General features: G+C 37.7%; 1 protein-coding gene across 1 annotated transcript in view; it reads left to right on the top strand.

The window, feature by feature from the left end:
* CDKAL1 (CDK5 regulatory subunit associated protein 1 like 1) overlaps window positions 1–21,821 on the top strand; it is a 388,757-nt gene that overhangs the window by 135,205 nt on the left and 231,731 nt on the right. Inside the window, exon 8 of the mRNA XM_063159828.1 lies at window positions 6,713–6,833. Coding sequence (XP_063015898.1) covers window positions 6,713–6,833 — 121 coding nt within the window. The remainder of the gene's footprint in view (window positions 1–6,712; window positions 6,834–21,821) is intronic.

The following is a 21,821-nucleotide window of genomic DNA, read 5'->3' as shown; positions in this document are numbered from 1 at the left end:
AAGACAAAAACAAGCAATTGGGGGAAACAGACTGAAAATCTCAGTAGCACAACTGTGATTGCTCATTGCTAAATGAGCCTGTGATGTGCATGGAAAAGGTGCCTTTTCTTCCAAACCCTTATGTGCTCTTTTCCACATTTTGAGTGAATCTTATATGACCCCCATTTTTCTGTCCTATTCACATTGGTTAGACTCACCTGAATTTAGCTCTGTTAGAGAATCCTTGTGGCTGGTAAATGTAAAGACCACCTCATGATTTTGGATACAGTGACAAGTTCAGCTCAGCGTTTCACTCTGAGGCTAAATTTGTTCTGTTCATCCTGCACACCCCAAAACATTAGGCAAGTTACTTGTGCTGCTGCTGCTGGCTCTGACAATCCTGCTTTCAGCACTTCCCTTCCTCATAATGCAGCCTGTTTTATCTGATTCAAAATGTCTTTTCCCTTGGAAGTTTCTCTCCAGGATCTCCTGAGGTTTTGAGCAGAATCTTTGATCCTAATCAAATGCATTTCTTCACAGAGAGGTGAGGACAGAGGGTCAGGGGAACTCTTCCTGTAGTCGATTCTAAGTATTGTCCTTCTGAGCTGTGGAATTGTGGCTGGCATTTTGAACTCACAGGAGATTCAACGTTCAAGCACTTTTCCAGAAAGACAATAACATCACATGATCTCAGAATAAGTAGGATGGAGCTAGTGAATCCTAAAAATAAAAAAGCAGTAGTGCTTTAATAGTGCCTATTAAGCATTTCAAATGCTTTTGCTGTGATAGAGGAAAATACTATGGATGTGTCAAAAATGTTCCTGAATACTTATATTCTTAATTTAACTTGGTGAAATTTTTACATGGACAGTAATTTCTTGTTAATAGTTATCTCTTTTTCTGTATGACTTCTTGTACAGTAGGGTTTTAGTGCTTACAGATATTGTTGTGATTGAGTCATACACTGGAGACATGCCAAGAATAAAGAGGCATTGCATGTTTAATGAAGAGAAAGTAGTGTATTAATTTTAGCAATATGGGACACCTGTGGACCTTTTCTACTGAATATCTTGTTTTTGAGATTACATTAAGTGAATTTTAAAAAGCTCCTGTCTTCACCATTGTGACACTCACATTCCAGAGTCTTCCAAAGCAGTATTATTGTTGGATGCTAATTCCAAGTGCAACACTTAGTAGTTCTCTGTATTTCAAGTTAGTTGCAAATGTGCTGTATGCTTAGTAATTCCTGCACATTTCTAGGAAGCTTTTTGATTTGATATAGGGTGGAAAGCAATATTTTCATGAAAGAGTTTTGAATGCAGAGACTGGATCAAACATAGCATTGGCTATCAGCATCCTAATGGGACTGGATGCCTGGCCCAAGCACAAGGAAAAATCAGTAACTCTGACACTATTAGTGTGAGTTAATCCCTGTTCCTACCTACACCAGATGAAGGAGTTTGACTGTTACAGAACATTCCCATCTTCACTGATCTAGAAGAGGAATAATTTTTATTAGTTGCTTGGTCAGGAGCAGGGCATAAACCTCTCAGTTAGGTTTGGCTTTTCTTTGCTCTCTGAATTTACTTGGGACATGCCAAGTCCCAAGGAAATGCCACTGATGACATTCAGGGATGCCAATGGGGTTGGTTTGGATGGGAGCATCCAAACAGCAGAGTTCTAAACCAGTTAGTGTCCTTGTTTTTACACTTGTGTGTGTCTGACAGCATGTGATTGCTCTGAGGAGCTTGGGAATTCCTTTGAAATCAGTCATGTCTGCTGTGGGAGAGCATGTTTGTGCTGCAGGGCAGGGAGAAAAGCTGGGAGAGGAGCTTACGGTCTGCCCTTGCTTGATGCTTCGTTCAGTCTTTATTACTGCTTTTGGTTCTCCTTTACCCTTCTTCCTTTAATTTTTCTTTGAAGAAATGTTTTCCCTTCATATGCTTTTACCTTCCTTTCCTTAGCTACACTGCTCCTATGTGCTATTTTTTCCAGTGCTAACCTTGAGGAAAGGAAGCTCTCTATTCATTGAGAGCCAAACAGTGGTGGAAGGAAACATGTGCAAGACTACATGAAATAGTGCTTAATCCTGTTCCTGAAAGATGCTGGAGAAAATCATGTTGGTGAGAGACATCTGAGAGGTGCAGAACAGCGCGTTGGCAGCCGTGCTCTGAGGAAAAAAGCGTCTTTCAGGAAATGGTGAATAACCTCTAAGCACAGTGATGTAACTAACTGGGAAAGGGAAAGAGTGTGTAACAGAACAAGCAGAAAACAATAGAAGTTGTTGCTGCCAAGGCTGGGGTTTCCTGCATCTTTGAGGATTTTCTGTAAAATCATGGTTTTGAGCTGCTTGAGATATCTGCACTGAACTTGGAAGCTAAGAAATCTGTGTCTGGCTGGGAGTTGTGTTTCAGAATCACACTGTATAGCTCCAGTGGGGTGTGCAGGGATGGGGAGGGACCCTCAGTGGGTGCCCTCCTCCATCTTTCAAGCAGATATAATTTCCCAGCAGTTCTTGAGGAGTGTAAGCCTATGGACACAGTGAAACTGACAATTTTTAAAACCATAATATAGATCTCCTAGTATCTGATATGATGTTGATAGCCAGGTAAAGTTTGCTAAAATTTATTAAGCCAGGCTACTTCCCCCTGATTTATACTTGTAATAAACTAGGAAGGTACCAGTCCCATTTGAATCTGTTTGCTCTAACATCATTAGCATGCTTCTGTGATTCTAGGTCTCAGGGATGTGATGGTAACCTGAGGTTCACAGGACATTTACTGCTATAATCTTATGACAAAGAAATTCCATTACCTGTTCCCTTCATATATTTATATTTTCAGATTGGGCCTTTTCCATCAATCCTGAAGCACATACATTTATGATTAGAGGTATATGTACACGCCATTAAAACTCTTTGTGTCCTTTTTAACAAGTGAATATAAATACCTTGAAAATATTTTCATTTTGCATACTGAATGATCAAACTAGACACATTTAAATGCCTTCTTTTAGACTAACACTAGGATTTAATATACTGGTTAATTTATTCCATCTACTGACTTCTATGTAAAGATGAATTTAATATTAAACAATTCTGAAAACTAGAGAGCTCTGATTCATTTTAAATTGTTCCTAGCTTGATTTCATTTGCATTTGATGTGAGTGATTCTGCTCTGCAAGTGTCCTTGCTGGACTTGGTTAGTACTTCTGTTATTTGTAATCTGTATTAATTATCTACTAATTAGTGAAAAACTGCTCTGACACATGACCTAAACCACTAATTAACTTTTTCAGGTTTTGTTTTGTTTTTTCTTAATGGAATTTTATCTGCTGCTAGACTGTGTGGAAGAAGAAATGTTATTTTTATAGCAGAAGCAATTAATAGGCCTAGATCGTTTAGGCTTTCCTATCTAACCTGACTAGATCTGTTTGTCTTTAAGCTGTGTTTCAAAGCTTGCATTGCAGAGTGAGCCCTCAAAAAAGGAGTGATGTTTGTTTGATATCTGAGATGGAGCACTCATCATTATGGTAATAGACTTGTGATTAACTCAGTTTTCAAAAATGTTGTACAAAACTTTAAAAAAAAAAGGAAAGAAAACAAACATGAAAAGAAAGGCTCCTTTTAAGTTTGGGACACCTGCTTTGCTTAGGTAAGTTATGCAACCTGTAAAGTCAGAGAGAAGGTAATTTAATCAGATAAAATGCTTTAGAAGTAAAGCTTAATTGCAGTGTTTTGTCCCATTCTAAGCTTTGAAAGGAGGTCATGAATGAGATTTAAAGTTACTGCTTTTTCTGTTAAACTTGATGTTGATCTGGGCTTAATAGTGCTGGTTAGGCAATCTAAAAATAAAAAGGGTATTTAGCCTTTTCCTAGTTGAAGATGGCAAAATACTTATTTTTAAGTTTTTTTGAAATAAGTATGAGGGAAAAAGGATTTACAGCATGTGAAAAAGTATGATTCAGTGTTTATCAAGTTATGTTTTATTAATAGAAACAATTCTGTAAACAGATGTTTTAGTGCTTACTTAAAATGAAAGAGAATAGTCCTTGTATGGAGTAGGGGAAAAAGGATTGAAGGTCACAAATACTGTAATTGAGGGGGTTTTCTTATTAGGAAAAATAATTAAGTGTGCCTGCCACACAAGTCACAGTAGTTGGATGTGCATGTGCTGCTTGCCTTCTGGAAGCATTAAACTCTCTGCTAAAAATCATCTCCTACTAGAGGCATTTCTTCAGCCTCTGGTGTCTGGACTGAAAAGTACAGGAATATTGTTATTCTTGAGTACCCCACAGGTCTTACAAGTCTGTTTTAATTCAGACTTCAGTGTCCTTCAGGAGGAAATATGGGAAGTGTATTTTATGTGAGAGTAAGGTGCCGCATTTGATTGCCAGGCCATGGATTTCCTGAGCTCAGGCTCAGGTTTGGGGTGGGTGCTAACTTTCAGTGGATCACGTGGGGGATGGTCACAGAGCTGGGGTATCTTTCCTGAATAAAGGAAGTCTCTGACAATACTAGCTGCTCAGTCTTATTCTCCCAATAAACTCCATTCTGTCTGTAGAATGCCTCATCTTGTCAGGTGTTTTTGGGGGTGGTTGCCTGTTTGAGGACTGCTGTCAGTCTGAGAAAGGGCGAGCGTGAGCTAAATTCCTGTTAGAGAGCAGTAACTGGCATGGCTTCTGCTTGTGAGGGTCTGTGTTGTGAGGAGATGAGGCCTCCCCGATTCTGCACAATGAGATACTACTTGGGGAGGGGAGCAGGTTGGTTTTGTGGTTTGTTGCTTTCATCTTGTTTTTTAAACTTAAGAATGGTGGTTTGACCCCAATTCTAAGTGTGTTGATTTTAAATTTTGGGTAACTTGTTAAACTTGATTGTTTTAAGACTACAGTGAATTGTTCTACTGTATTTTCAACCATAACTCCAAATACACCTTTAATATGGCAATGTAGCTGAATTTTTAAAAAATGGATAAACTGGTTTATTCCAAATAAACCACAGTATTAAGAAATAAGAAAGGAATGTTTTCTGTTTCTGGTTTAAGGCACTCACTTTTGTTATACAAGTAAATAAAATGGTGCCATCCTTGCAGCTCTTCAATGAAGCATTAGATTAGAAAATAAGTGATGGTACTGTGAGACAAGGATATTGCTGTTATTCTCAGGAAATGGTAGAAGTGAGTAATTTAGCAAATGCTAGTAGCACAAGCACCATATTACTGAATTCACCACAGGGTATAATGAAATTTTTGTCAAATGCAACTGCAGAAGTAATGCCTTTTGTTTCCTTTTGACATGATGATATCTTCTATCAGTGTTAACCATTATGTCTCCTATTGGTATTAACCTTTATGCTGTCAGGTCAGTCCTGCTCTCCTGTTCATTAGATCACATTTTTTGGTTTAAACTTTTTATGTACCTTTAAAAAACTTGAGGAAGATGTTATTCTAGAAGTAGTTGGGTTTTTTCTAGGCTGTTGTTGCTATACCAAGGAAATAAATTAAGAGAATGAATGCCACATTATTCAAAAATTAATTTATGACTCAAAACAGGCAGTGAAGAAAGGCTTTGACTGATGAAGGAATTAATTTAAATTCTTATTAAAGTAAATAGCTGTTGGTAACATAAGTTAGGAGCTTTGATGTAACACAGTTTTTAATTGATTTGAAGTGGTCAGAGGCTTTGCTGTGCTGGATGTAGCTCAGCTTGTACTTCATAGTTTAATGCATTCCTCTCACCCCCCTCCTACTTTAGGGTTAGCTTTTTCTTTGCTGAAATATGTGGTGGATTGGAGCTATAGGGTTTGCTATCAGGGAGTTTTCCAAGTTCAGAAGACACATGCTTTATTTTCCTACCAGTTTGGCTTATTGTCTTCCAACTCTCTTCAGGCATCTAGCGTTAGCTTTCCCTTGCTGTCTCTCACCTGCCTGTTCTAGGCTTTGTGGAGTAAATGATACAAGTCTTACACTTATAACTTGGAAACACTTTAGACTGCCTTATGCAATAATACACGCAATTGTTTTGATTCTTCATTGTTAGTTCTTGCTTCAAAATATCAGTGAACCCTCTCATTTGTGCTCTTTAAATGTCGTGGCATGACTGATGTTGCAGGCAGTTGGTGAAATTATTTGTATTTTACTCCCTGAACATTAATGGCTTCAGGAAAGTAGTTGTGAGGCAGTTTTCTGACCTGCAGTTGTCCTGGAGTGGGAGGAATATGTGCAAATCTTGGTAGTCAGCTTAGCCATGGACATGTGAGGATATGCTTCACAGCACTTCCAGATTTACACAGTCAGGTAACCTTGAAATGTGTTGGTTCTCCATGTAATAAGCTAAAAAAGTATTTAGTTGTTTATTACCTCCTAATTTAGGTTTGAATTAAATTTTTCAGGAAGAATCATCTGATCCTGCCATGCAACTCATTTAAATATTATTGCTATGTTGCTATTTGCTAGAGAATCTGAAAATGAGACTGCTTAGATAATTTTAATCATATAAAACAGAAAATGTAAGTGTGAAGGGATAATTGGATGAAATAATTTTCTCATTTTAAGATGATTTATTTTACCTGTCAGTGTCTCTTTATAAATGCTCCAGATGGTGGAAATATATTATTACATCTCATTCTCATTTTCAGTCTTTGAAATATAAACACTACTTCTGAAGAAGAGCAAATCAAAACAACTGTGATGAGACTTCTTTGTAATGACTGCATTTTTTTTTGTTTTATTTGAAGGTCATTCTGTGAGGCTGCTGGGTCAGAAAAAGGATAATGGAAAACGTTTGGGGGGAGCACGACTGGATTTGCCAAAGATTAGGAAGAATCCACTGATAGAAATAATTTCCATCAATACAGGGTAAGAATTTTCCAAATTTACAAGACATTCAGTACTGCAGAAGAATTCCTTTTATGTCTTTCTGCAAGTCTAATGTACTACTCCTAAGCTACACAGAAGGAGGCAGGATGACCCCTTTTAAATAGTTTAAGATGTTAAATTATATTCATTTTAGAAAATAAATCTCTGCTTCTTTGGATATGAAAAGAAAAGAGTATTTATAGGGTTTTTTCCCCTCTGTGATTTTTTGATTTCTAAGATGGTAGTTCCAGAATATTTTTAGCAACTCATTGTGATCTGTAAACATCTTTAAGATCTGTCTGATGTGATTGTCAGCCCAGATTTATTAATGGCTAAATTAGATATAGTTACTTCTGTCTTGCTCCTCTAACCTGTTTGTAAAGAGTCATCATGTATATATTTCATTCTTATATTCATTTGAACAAGCTACTCTCTCCTTTCAATCAACTCTGGATGCCCATTTCCCAGGAAGGCCACAAGCATTTTCTGTTCTGCACTCCTACTTTGAGGAATTTTATTTTAATCTTCCTTCCCTTGTTGCTTTCAAAGGCGTTTATCAATGCCAATTGGTATCCTTCCATTTTGTCAATTTATTAAAAAAAAAGAAACAAAGCAGCAACAACAAAAATCACGCAAGTCCTCTTCTGATTTTCCCATCTTCTCCAGCTTATATAGTAATTTCCCTGGTGGCTGAATTTAAAATGCATTGCTCTGGGCATCCCAGGTAGGTGTGAACTTACTGCCTAGAATGAAAAAAAAAAGTGGTGTATCTCAGGTCTGAGTTTGGATTAGCACGTTCATAAACATTTCATAGAGGAGTTCTGATACTGTCTTTATTCTTACTTCCTTGTCTTTTAGTAATGTGGCCTTCATAGTTGCTGTGAAACCTAGTATGCTGTTTAGGTCAGAATATCAGTCCAAGGTTTAGTGTGGTTACTTTTTCTTCCTGTGACTTCTGGTAAATATATGGGTGATATTTTGTTGTGTTGCTGAATTGTAATACCTTTTTAAACTGCATTTTTGTTCACAGATTGGTTTTGAAGTCTGGATATAAGCTCTTCAGTGTAGTTACTTCAAGTCTTCTAAATTCTTTACCTTATTTTCTTTCCAGCGAACATCTTGGTTTTGCCCATCAAAATCTCTTCATGATTAAAACAATTTTTTTTACATTTGCTGTGTCTGACTTTCACATGGTAAAAATTTTCCTTTTCCATTAATATTTATCACAGTATAATGTTATAATATCTTTCTGGTTGTAAATGTTGTCTTGGTTGTAAGCTAATTGAGCTATGGTCTTGTTCCTGTCTTTTGATGTACAGTAATGGATTTAAGATAGGAAAATTAGAAATACTGTTATTTCGAATATCAGATAATTAGTAGTTTAATTACAGAGGTTAATACAAGGGTACTGTATGGTATGTACACTTAGCATTAGCTGACTGATGAGGGTATCAACCATTTGAAACTTCTAAAAATATATTTTGAACAGATGTATTTTTTTGAAATAATTTTTTGACTGTTTGAAAAAACCATTACTTCCCAAATTGGTCAAAAGGCAGACTGTTAACATCTCCTAAGAAGTTACTCTCAGAAACCCTTTCCTTTCGAACCTGATAGTTTACAAACAAAAATTACATTGCGTAGTAGTTCTTGCTGTTCTCAGGTCAATTAAATACCTGCTTACTACCATAAGACAATATAAAAAATATTGGAAGCCACAAAAAGCATATTTGTTTCATTGAGAAAAAAGTAAAATATAACTTGATAAGGCAAAAGCATTCTTAAAGCCTCAAACAAACAAGTTAGTTGTATAAGACACCTAAATTAACTACTATGTCACTCTGTGTTATATTGCCTGCATTCCTCTCCTGAAATACAGGTGTTTGGGTTTTCCTGTCTTTTTCTTCCCCTTTCCTAGTCTCCACAGCTGTGTATCATAGGTGGCTTTTTTGCCCGTTGGTCTGGGTTTGAAAAACAAAGTATAGCTTTAAAAGGCAGCAGTGTGCAGCAGTTTCTGAAAATATAAAAATGTAATGAACAAAGAACAAGACACAGACTGTGGAAGTCACTGTGATTTGACTGTGCTAATTTTATCAGCTTTGCCTTAGTAGTCTGGTTATGCTAATTTTAATACCAACACCACATTGGACCTGAGTTTTCTCTGTGTAGAGACTTGAGGAAACTTTGAAGGCTATTTTTTGGTACGGTGATCTTTATTAAGAGGTGAGTTTGGATTTGACTAGGTGGTTTTAAAATAGTCAAAAATACTTTGTTAAAAAGAGCGGTTTCCTCTTTGGAAATATTTTTGTCTGATGCTGTTAAATGTTGGGAGCAGCATGAGCAGAGCTTCTCCGTGAGGGAGGCCAAGAAGGGAGGCAAGGGTGCCACCAGCACAGGCAGAGCCCACTCCAGGAGGACACCTGGTGCCATGGGGCCTGAGCTGTGTGACAAAGCTGGGGCTGGTAGTAGGAGCCATGAGCAGTCCCAGACATGGAAAATTCCATAAACACAGACTGTGCTGCATTGGAGGGGACCCACAGGGATCATAGAGTCCAAGTCTTCAACCTGCACAGGACAGCCCTAAGAGTCACACCATGTGCCTGGGTGATGAAATGATCACCCACAGCCTGGGTCTGAAGAGTACAGATAACACAGGTCTGAGGAGATGTGTGCAGGACCAGAGGCAGGCATGGTATTTAAACTCAGTCCAGGTCTGGGAACAGAGCCTGAGCTTCACTGGGGCTCCTGGTGCAGAATGGGCTGTGGAGGCAGCAGCTGAGGCTGGGCAGGTCAGCGAGGGCCTGGGGGTGCCCACGGGGCTGTGACAGGTGGTGCTGAATTACCATTTCCAGCTGGGGTTTTAATGAAACCTTGGCCTCTTCTGTAATTCTGTGGGGGAAGAAAAGGCTTATTGGAGCATGTATATTCCCTCCTCCCCAAAGCACCGGAGTCTTCCATGGCTCACATTAACCCCTTTCCTTCTCCAGTAGGATGAATTCCTTTATGTGCATGGACATCTGCCAGCTGGAACTATTCTTCTGAGGGTTCAGAAAGACCACTTAATTTTTGGGAGTCTCCAGAAATGCTGATTGTTAAGACATCTCTCATCTGTGTCTTTGTTTCTTAACTGAAGATGATGTCAAATTTGATAATTTTGACTTGAGATTTCTTTTATTGAGTCCTTCTTCTCTCTGAAATAGAGGAAGAAAAATTTCCTGGCCCAAAGATTTCTGTCCTTGTGTAGTGGCTGTGAACTTCTCCTGTACTTGTCCAAGCACAAATGCATGCCTGCATATGCACATGTCCCTCTGTGTTTGTATTGCCCAGACTGCTGCTGTACATGAGTGTCCTCAGCTGTTTGCATAAATCATATCTGTCCTGTCAAGGGACAGACATACTGTCCACTGCACTGTGCAGTCTGTAATAGTTATAATTAAAAATAAACCAAAACAAAACCCCGCTAGGTATGGAGTATCTGTGAAGATCAGGTACTCTTCTGTCAGTTGTGAGCCAGCTCAGAGGTTTTACACAGTGGCATTTTTGTCCCTAAAAAGGTGTTGCTCTGCCTTTACAGGGACCTGTGTCTTTTTCAGTGTTTGGCACATTTTTATTTATTTCTTTTTTTTAAAGTAAAAGACAGTTTTTTTCCTGCTGTTAATTTTGATTGTCCTGAGGGTTGTTGTTTTCTTATTGAGAAATCCAAGCTATTTGTTTAATTTACCATGACAGTTGGTGGTTTCTGTCAACAGACTGTGACTCTAGAGAAAAGCTCCAATCCCAGGAGTGACATGTTTCAGAGTTTCCAAGTATGTTTGCAGAGACTAATGGTGAGTTACTGGAATAGAGGCACAGGAGATTTACCAGACTTCTCTGACATGCAAAGATATGTTAGTGACTCTTCATTTTTCCATCTGCAGATGTGTAAGAAGGCCTTACCATCCCAGTATCCCATGCAAGCTGTAGATTGGCCTCTGTAATTTCTCCCTAAGAAATAAGGGACCTTTTCTTCCTGTATGGTTTGCCTTCTCTGTTATTGTTTAGAAAACACTTTGCAATATTTTTCAAATCATTTTTTTTCCTATAAAATAGGCAGTCAAAAACCAGGGATTGTCACAGTGCCCAGATAGCTTTCTTAATCTTAGTATGTCCCACAGTGATATTAGTAGATCTGAACCTAGAAACAGAGAATTGTTCCTGTACTCCAAAATAATTCTCTGCTTTGGATTAAGGCATTTGGTTAAATCTCTTCCACTTTTATTTATGTCATAAGCATGTATTGCACAGGTCATTATCTTACTGGAACAAGCCAGGTAATAGTAGTAGAAAAGCATGTTAAATGCTGTTTGGAGAAAAGGCATACATTTTTAAACTAATGCTAATGTGATGATTCTGTTACTTTGAAGTAAGAAAGAGAAATGTTCTCAAGTTCATTGTGTATTACAGCTTCATTTAGGTTTATGGGAAAATCTTTTTCTCCTTGGGTCTCCTCTTCATTAGTGCCAGTTTCAGAACCCATGTAGCCACCTAGACAGCTCTCTTTAATGGGATCAGGACTTGGTTTTCCACATATTACTTAATTCTGTATCTGCTTTGTAGCTTGGACCATTACTCATGTATCTTTGTTGTTGGTATTACTTGAACTTCCTTATTAACACTCATGTACATTCAAATATGACTTTATTTGTGCTTTCTCTGGGTGCCCTGGGAAGCATGAGAAGAGTGTAATAATCACCTGAAAATGAGCCCACACTAGAATTTACCGATGGGTGGATTTGCACATGGTCTGCTTTCCGTATTTTTTTTGAAGTTTCTACCTCTCCTAATGGAACAGGGAAGTAACTACACTGCTCATATGACTGGCTAGAGAAGAATTAAAATATACTGAACAGGTAATTTAGAACCAAAAGGAGCATAGCAATGTACATGCATCTGTTGGACTAGATTATTCCTGCAGTGCAGGAGCATTTTAGAAAAGACCAACATGTTACTTCATCTCAGAAAGATTTTCAGATCTGCTTTTATGTCTTAAATGCTAATTAAAGTGTAACACTTCAAGCTTAGTACTCTATGTTGATGAACTGCAGACCTTTTTGCTCATGGCACAGCCCTTGCTAGCAATGTTTATGTTGAGAGTGAGCATACATAGTATTGCTTAGAAGCTTGATGTGTCCTGCTAGTTCTTTATGGGTATTTTAAGTCACGTTATCTAGTGGTGGTCATTCAAAGTGTTTCTGAGCTGCCAAAGGATCTGAATCTAGCAGAATAAAAAAAAAAAAGTAGTTTTACATACAGAACTGAGTTTGTCTTGTCGATCAAGTTGTAGGCACACAGTTTGTGGTGACTGGGAGGGGGGCTGGGTGAGCCTTGTCCCCAGTGGGCTACAGCTGTGCAGGACCGGTGAGCAGCATTGGCAGCAATGGCACATGGAGGGCCCAGGGGCACTGATCAGTCACAGAAAGGTAGAGAGGATACACAGGTAATATGCATGAATGTGAGGGGTATAAAAGATTGGGCTAAAGAGCAAGAATGGTAGCTGCTTGGAGCCTTCTGATGTGGCATAGTGAGTCCGTGTATTGTGGCAGTCTGGACTGTGGCATGTGCTGTGACATATGCTGCAGCATCAGGTGACCAAAAATTTAGCATTAAAAAGAAGCTAAAGAGTTACTATTGTCAATCCTGATTTTCCCAAGCAGGAATATTTCCCTGGTTATGTATTGTGAAAGGTCAAAATTCTATTTCTTCATCATTTTGTGTTGTAAACAGTTTTTTCAGTTTTATAAATTGGGGGGGTATGAGAATTTAATTTTCTCCAAGAGGTGCATTTTAATTTATATGAAGTCACATAATAATTTTTCAATAGATTTCATTTCAGCATTTGTTTAGGTTTGAATATATAAAATACTTGGAGTTGTATGTCCATGAAAGTGTAGGTAATTTGGGTTTTGGTATTTTTGGTTTTGTCTTTTTTAAATTGTGCCAAAAAAAAGAGGTCATAAACTTAAATGAAATGCTTTCAACTCTATTTTTTAAGGTGGTTATCTGAAATAATTGATTCAGGTAACTTTTGTCACATTTAAACTTCACAGCATTAGCTTGTTTTCTCTTTGAAAAAAAGGTACAATAATGCTGGTAAGAGGTCTGGGAAGTTTTTGGTGGCATGCATAGGTTCATTTTGCTACAGGTAGTCTTCATTGAATCAAAACCTATTTCAGGCTGCCTTTGGCATTAAAAAGAGAACATATTCCATCTCTTTGCTGCAGTTGGGTGAGATATCTGAAGAACATGAAATACCAGTAGGCCATCCCAGCTAGCAGAATGTAAGGAGGGCAGTGACAGAATGTCAAAAGAGAGGTCAAAAAGAGAAGCACAGTGTTCTATTTTCCTGCTCTGATGGAGGGGAAGTTTTTGGTTCCTATTTGATGCCAGTACTCTGACAGATGTGTAGAGTCCAGTTAGAACAGTATTTATTCTTTGCCAGCATAAGATACCCCCCTGAGGGATACTGAAGTCCTTGGGAACAATTCAGGATGCTTCTGTGGGTTTGTGTCCAATTATCTAATTATCTAATATAGATATATATGTAATTATACCTGAATGTGGTCTAGCCAGTCTAAAGAGTGATTTAAAATTAATATTTAGCAAAGTAATAAAGAGATCTACTAGCATCCACTAGATTTTTTTCTATTGCTGTTTATTAAATAAAAAGAGTCCTTAACTGTGACTGGTAAATCCCTGAGCTTTTGCAGTGATGTGTGTTGCCTGGCCAGATTTTTGACTGGTTGAACTGTCTGAGTGAGATTTCTACCTTTTTGTGGCATTCAGCAAACATCACCTACACCTGTGAGTCCACCTTTGAAAATGCTTTGTTTGTTCACATCCCCTTTGATTTCTTTGTAACAGGGATGAATTTTCTGGAGTCACCATCTTAAATGCATAGCAAAATACCTTTGATTTCTGAGATAAGGATGTTGTGGCTGAAGTGTGAGAGCATGTGTAGCCAGTGCCTTTCTGTGCTGATATTCGTGGGTTATTTCACTAATAGTCTCATCAGTTCAGCAGAACAGCCATTTCTTTGGCTTTCTGTGTTTACTCTTGTGAATTGAAATCTATTCCTTGGTAAAAAGTTATCTCTAGATAAACATAAATAGAAAGATGGAAAGTGAAAATCTTTCTGGTATGTGAAAAATTGGATCACCTACTGTTTGACAATTTTTTTTGGCAAATGCTTGTATATTTTTTGTCTATCCAGCTATGACACAATGTGTTCAAATTTCCCTCCAAATATTGCTGTCCCCATTTTGAATGAATAGTGAGTCTGAATTACAAATCTGCTCATATTTTGCAAAAATCTTTGAGTACTTACAAGGATGAATTCCACACCTTCAATTTACCTGATTTAGTTTGTTTATTAACAAACTAATAACACACACCTTTTCCATATTTTAATATTTTACTTTTGAAGGTACTCATGTAAGTGACTCTGAAGTCAAAAGAAGATTTTGAGAATACAAGATGAAAATATGTTTTGATTTGCATTCATTATTATACTTGGAGAGGAAAAATAGTATTTCTTTAGATTACAATAATACAGTTAGTATATAATTACATATTACATGCACACATGTTGTATTTAATTCTACTTGAGTTCAAGGTAAATGCTTAGAGTGAACTCCCCAGGACCTATGAAGCTATGTGTAATTACTTTGGCCCTACTTACCTTGTAATATTTAAGTAGGCACTTTTCATAACTATTTAGCTCAAACATTGATGGCATGCTAGAGCCAATCATGTCAGTTACCCTCAGAAACAGGGAAGGTAGAAAGTCTAGAAAGGTAGTGTATGTGTTTTTGAAAGGAAACCTCTGCATCAGGCTTTTTGTTTATATTTCAATTGGTATTTGCATGTTCATATATTTAGATTTTGGCTATACTGTCTATCAAGTATGTATTTCAAATGTGCATGTAACAGATATTAATCTGTTCTGTTTTGGCACAATTCACAGAACAATTTACATAATTAAAATTATGGGTGACATAGTTGTGTGTATCTAGGCATTTGAATTTTCGTAATAAAGTCTGAAAAGCTGGTAGTCCAAAACTTGCAGAAACCACATGGCTGGAACTGAGGCAAAAGGAAAATCAGTTGTTTACAACACTAAGTCCTAACAATCTACTTTCTTGCCTAAGGTCTCTTTCCAATGCAACTTACTGTAACTCACAGCTAAGGTAATTATTTCTTAATTAGATATTTAAATAGCATATTGATGACACTCTCTGAAAGATTTTTATCATTTTCAGTTGTTAGTAATTTCTTACAATTATTACAGTTGCATTTGTACAATGACTATAAAATGATATGTAATATTCTGTTTAAAAAAGTGCAGCAAAGTCTCTAGGTGCTTCATGGTAGCAATTTCGCTGAAATCTTGGGAAAATTGTATTGTTTATTATAAAGAGGTGGTCTATCAGTGTGGCTTACATTCTGATCTTACCAGCTTGTTGTGCTTGTAGTCATTTCTGTTCTGTGTGTCTGTCCTGCTTCTGTGTCCCCATTGCTGAGAATGTCCCTGCCCACTGTGCTTCCTCATGCAGAAAAGTGGCATGTTTTACAAGGTGGTTTCCTTCAGCAGCTTATGCAGGCAGGTCATTTTAGAAAGCAGGAAGGAAAGTAAGTGGATTGGACCAGGAAAGGACCTCCTGAGCAGCTTGATTTCTGTCTTCTGCAGCTCATTTTGTACCTCCTTCAGTGCCAGAGCCTCTGTCTGCTGATGCAGCTTGCAGGGGTTAATTGCTCATGGAAATCAACAGCTGAGGGCAGGAGGAGGTGGAGGAGGTAACCCTTTCTTTCTCTTGGAGGAGGTAGTTGTGGTTCTCCTCATCCCACAGAAGTATCAGGCCTGATTATCTTCATGGGACTGGAGTTTAGTGTGATAAATTCCCTTCTGCTGCTGGGAAGGGGGAAGGTGTTGCTATCTTCAGTTCCTTCTCCTGTTGCCCACAGTATTTCTGCCATTTGTGTTGAGCTGTATTACACAAAATTGCTATGGTGAATAGTGAATGTGATGTAGATGTTTTGCAGATCCCTTAGAGTAAATGTCTGCCACCATGCTAACCTTGAAAGGAGGATGATCTTGAATTCAAGACGATCCTCACAAAAAGGAAGATGGTTATACACAAAAAGTTTATTGCATACCTGTATTGAATATATAATAAGGATAGAAGTTTTTCACTAAGTATTTGTCTGTAAGAAACAATTTTTTCTGTTATGCTTTTAGACTGTCGTTTCTCAGCTTTGTACATACCTTCATGATTTCTGCCACCATTGCTCTCTTTACAATGCTACTTCTTTCTCAGTTTTAGAGTTTTCTCTGCTTGAACTCACTTCTTTGAATTTCAGTTCTGTCCCTGGGATTTCAAGTATGTAACTTGTGAAACCCCTTAGCTATGGATCTGAATTTCTCAGATGTCATGCTGTCTTTTTCAATGACAAAGTAATCCTGAACTGGACTTCTTTATTTTCCCTGTACAGATTAGAGCATGATCCTCTGCCAAGAGAAATTTTGAGAGGGGGGAAAAAAAAAAAGTGTTCAAAGAGTCTTTAAAGGACTTTTCTCATTAGTACATCGAATACCTGCAGTCATGACATCATTTGTGGTATGACTCGGAAACTCATACTCCGTTCTCAGGTTGTATTTTTCATTGCTGTTGTTCAATGCTGTTAGAATGGCTCTAGGAGAAGCACGTGTTCAATGAACAGCATGCATCTTGTCCTTTCCAAGAAATGCTTGGCCAGTCCCTCATTAAGTTTGCTGGCACATGACACCTAAGAATTATTCCTGTAAATAGGTGTTTATTCTGCTATTCAGAATGCTGTACTCTGGCAATTTCATACTAGATTGTAATACTGCTTGTATTATAATGTAATAGAACAATTATATTTGATTTCTCTGTTGTTATGATGATGGATTTTGTGCCTGTTGCTTCAATGGTGCTATTTGATGATGTCAAAGTAAACTGACATCTAAATCTGCACTGTCCACTTAGCTCTTTGCAGTTTTCATGCAGTGAGGATTTTCAGTGGAGTCAGAAGGTACATGCTGGTGAAGTTCTTTGCCATAGGCAAAAATCATTATGACATTGTTTGTACACACTGAGCACTACTGGCCTGGAAATCTTTCTGTTCAGTGTTTTGTCTTCATGCTACTTTGTGAGCTCTCAGTTTTTGAAAAATGTTGGTTAAGTACATGTAATACAGCTATTTTTTCTGGGTCATGAAAACTTCCTCTTTCAAGTCTACTGAATTACTTCTGCATCGAGTTAGAAGAAAATAGTTTGTTTTGATTGTTTCCATTTTTGCACATTTGCTTCCCCTGGGCTATTTCCTTCCAGCCTCACAAATATGAACTTTTTCTGCATAGTGCCACCATGAGTTTAAAATTTGCATCAGATCTTCTCCTTATACGTTTTGATATAATTCTTTTTGCTCTTGTACATCTCGAGAAAATTTGCTATTTCACAGTTCATTTACAAGACTTAGTAAGACTTATAAAACTTGCCAGGAATCACTGTGCAATTCTCTAAACTGTAGTATACCACACAACTTGTAAGTCAGTGAGAAAAACAGAGGTCATCACATGCTCCAACTGCGTCATCTCGTTAAAACTTTGGGCAGCTCCAGGCATTTTTGTGCTTCTCCGTCACTAGGTGGCTTCCCACACTGCGCAGTTTTGTGACTCTCTTAACCCAAAAGGAAGATCACCAGAATTTGAACAGCATCCTCAGTTTCCAACTTAAATTATGTGGGGGAAAGGCTAAGAGTTGGGAGGGGGCACCAAGCTTTATTTTGCTTTGTGTAACTATGATCTGCCAGTTTCATGCACTTTCAGCTCAATCCTTTCAATGCCACATTCCCGATTCTTTTGAAGGCTGATTCAGAAGATGAGACAGCTTTAACATCCTGGAACATGATTGCAGGTTAGCATGGAGCATTGTAAGGCAACTTCCTGCCTGCCTCTTTGGCAAATGCTTCCTTGCAGAAGTGGTTTTGGATCACACAACAAGCTGCATTTTGCAGTCTGTCTGAGAAGAGATTGTTCTGAAGTTGTTTGCAGTTTCATATAGCCGTAATTCTGACATCATTTGCTCTCTGAGGTTGGAGATAAATTCCTCCCTGTTGAGCAGAGCATTCATCTGTGTCCCTTCTCTTATGCCCATATTCGTATGTCCTAAGGGAAATCTGGACAAAATACTGAGAACCACTTTATTCATTTCTCAGATTACAGTAAAGACTGAGAAATAAGCTCCTATGTCAAACTTACAATTGATATTGTGTTGTCTTTAGTCACAAATTTTCACATAAAAAAACCCCCAAACTTGAAAAACAAGACAAGCACTAGAAAATCCATTGTTTTTCAAAAATACTGTCTTGCTGAATGTCAGTATGAGAAATGCCTGGGCTTTTATGTACTCATAGTTCTGGGTGGTTTAGTGGTCTTTTCTTTAAAGTGTTGTACAACCTGAGTGTTTAAAGCTAAATGCTCATGTCTTTGCCTTTACTGCTCATCAGCAGAAGCAGGTAACTTTTACTTGCCTAATAATAAAACCAATTTATTTTGCTGGCATCAGTATGACATCTTAAATGTCACCAAAAATGAAAACATTTTGTCAAAGTGTCTGACTGAAGTGTCTCTTGTGCCCTTTCAGGTCAAGGTTGAATTTTTTTTTGGAGACCTGAAAGGGAAATGTGTTAAAGGAGGTGTAAAAATAAGAATCAGATTTGGGAAATATCTTGAATTTGTTCTTAGACTTGACCTAGAGAGAAATTTAGCGGAAAAAGCGTTTTCCATGAACAAGATTTATGAACTTAAAAATAAAAGAAAAAATAATTATTTTGCATTACCTATCAAGTACACAAAAGCATGTGTTGATGATAATCTCATTGACATGTATGAATTTATAAGATTTGAAAAATGGGGAGGAATAGGGCATTGAAGCTGTGGTTATCAGTATGGAACATAAGAGCAAAATCACTGAAGGAAAGGTGCTTTTAAAAAAATCCAAGCAAACAATAAATAAAAAGTTAAGGATTGAGATTGTGCTTGGAAGATAATAGGTGGCATAAAATCCAATGTAACATGTTCCAAGATTATTGATATTATATCAAATGTTTTGTGTGGAATAGTATCTTTATATGACTTACTTATATGGGAAAGAGAAAAAATTAACACCCTTTAATTCTGATATTTATGCTAAAGTTCAAATAAGCTGTGAATTTTAGATTACATGACCCTTTTTACATAATTTACATTATCTCTCTTATTTCTTGATCTGTTAATTTTATTGAAGAGTCTCAAAATCTGTGTATTTTCTGTATTATTGTTCTTGACTGTCATTCTTGAAAAAATCAAATTCCTGATTGCAAAAACAAGTTACACTGAATTTAGTAATAGTTTTATTTGTGCTTCAGTTACCAAAAAAATGTAAGATGCTTAGTGCAGATTTCTGGGTTTCTTCTCCTTTTGCTTTTACTGCAAGATGCATGTTAGGAGACTTAGTGTTTACACCAAGTTTAAAGGAGGCACTTGAAGGGTCCTCATCTCCATTTGTGCAATTTAGGCAATAAATGGTAAATTTTTGTGGATGCACAATTTTTTTTTCCAACAAGGAGTCTTAACAAAAACCCGTTGAAATATTTGTTTTAAATTTTCTTTTGACTAGTTCTAATTTTTTTTTCTACAGAACCAAGATGAATAATATCTAATAAATCACATGTGTTTTTTCACTAACCATCTAGTAGTACAAATGAGATTGATTTCCTGAGTTTGAGGTCCCCTCTGGATCATCTCTTTCTGGGCAAGTTGCTGCTTTAGAAACTCAGGGTACTCAGCAGATGATGGAAAATGCTGAGATATTTCTGGACTCCTTTGCTGCCGAGCTCTGTGCAACAGTACTGTGCTAATTCAGGGGGACTGAAAATGTCACGGCCCACAAAAGGTAATTTCTTTCTCTGTCAACTGGATACTAATTATGGGAGGGTGTCGAAAACCATGTCTGTTTGGGGTTTTTTACTGAGAAGATGTTTGGGCTTTTTTTCAAATAGAGAAATACAAATGCAGAAGTGAAGTTTTGAGAAGTGCCTGGAGTTGGTTCCACCCCAGCTATCAATAGTTGTGTTTGGGATTAACTGAACTGGATAATTCCCTGACTAGAGAACGTCTTTGACACGCTCCTTCTCTCTTGACAGAGATCACCCATTAGTTCCCTTGTTCAAGTTGTCATCCTTGTTTTCCTTAAGACCAGACTCAATTGAGAGGAAAAAAAAGGCAGTAAAAAGAGATCTTGGATTCCTATTTAGACTATGGTACAAGGTAGTTGTATAACTTCTTTCAGCATGCTAGTTCTGCTGAGGAGTGTGGAGTGAGGCTTGTACAAGTGTTCTGTATTCCCTTCCGCTCTGATGTATAGCAAGATGTACAGAAAGCTTCAGTCAAGTGCTCCCCAACTACTGTGTCCAGAAAATGAGGATCAGATGTTTCTCTCTATCCCTATGAAGTGTACTGGTAGATGAAGCTCCCCAAAGTAAAAGTTTACATCAGTATGTCAGGTGTTTGATGGAGCTCCTGACTTGTGTTTGCATAAACCATCTTTCCAGACATGAAAGGTCCATATGGAATGAGCCTAAATTTGACAGTTATAGTTAGCAGTGTAGCATTAAGTCATGTATATCATCATGTGAAGGAGACAGCTCTTTGGACCTCTGTTTAATCTGTTCTTTTTTCCTTTGTCTTATTTACATCTTCAGGGACTCATCTTGTCCTGTATAGTAAGAATGTGAATCTAAAAGAAATTGTCCTGGCATGATGAAAGTGGAACTTTGTGTGTGATTCTCGTTAATGTCCTTTCTTGCAGACACAACTGCAAGTCTGAAAGTTGGTGCTTTCCTGTTTGCACATCATTCCCAAGGAGTCAAGAAACCAGAGTGCCTGTTGGCGGGATTGTGTCAGTGTTACTTCAAACAGGCTTTATCCTTACAAATGGGGTTTAGTTGTCTGGCTTGTTTGAAGCAGTGAGAAAATTTCTCTGATGTTGCCATATTTGGTTTTGGCTTCAGGATAAAGAACGGTTACTCTTGGAGGGGTGGTGGTAAATGAAAATGCATTTTTAAAATTTTTTACCTCTTGATGATTATTTGTAATGATTAATTCCTCTCTTCAGAATTACTGTTAGTTGCCCATTTTTAGGGAGATTCTTGGTCTACATCAGGAGTGGTTGGGGACACTCTAAGTCTTTACTCTGTATCTTGAATACACTAGATGAAAGTGAAGAAAGAAGCCTAAAAGAATGTGTTGTGCTGCTGGGAGTGTGGTTAACAGCTTTGCTTCTGAAACTGAATATCACCACTGACAGCATCACATATATTTAAGTAAAACACAAAACTAACTGTGAGGTTAGGCCTAAAATATGAAACTCTGTGCCATACATCGCCTTACCTTCAGTTTAAATGGCCAAACCACATTTTTAAGGCTGTTCTTAGTACTCTCCAGGGAGAGAACAAGAGGTAGGGGGCACAAACTGAAATACAAGAAATTTTTGTTTAAATGTAAGGAAAAACTTCTTTTACAGTGGAGGTGATTGAGCTCTGGCAGAGGTTGCCCAGAGGTTGTGGAGTTTCTATCCTTAGGGATAATCAAAAGCCATCTGGACCTGCTCTGGTAGCTGCTGCTTTGTGCAGTGAGGGCTTGCACCAGATGATCTCCAGAGATCCCTTCCCACCTCAACCACTCTGTGAATCTGGGAGATTTTAAATAAATATAAACAGCAACAGAAAAACACATGAGGATTTAGATACAAACACCGTGCATAATAATGAGCTTGCTTTATGCTGGTGGAGACCCTTACTCCGGAGGTAAATTTTGTGGTTTCACACTTTAGAAAGTAATACCCTAAAGTAAGGGTTTCTTGTCCCATGCAAAATGCATCCTCATTTCCT

This window comes from Melospiza melodia, chromosome 1 (assembly GCF_035770615.1).
Source record: "Melospiza melodia melodia isolate bMelMel2 chromosome 1, bMelMel2.pri, whole genome shotgun sequence".
Lineage (NCBI taxonomy): Eukaryota > Metazoa > Chordata > Aves > Passeriformes > Passerellidae > Melospiza > Melospiza melodia.
This window is presented reverse-complemented; position numbering and strand designations above follow the sequence as displayed.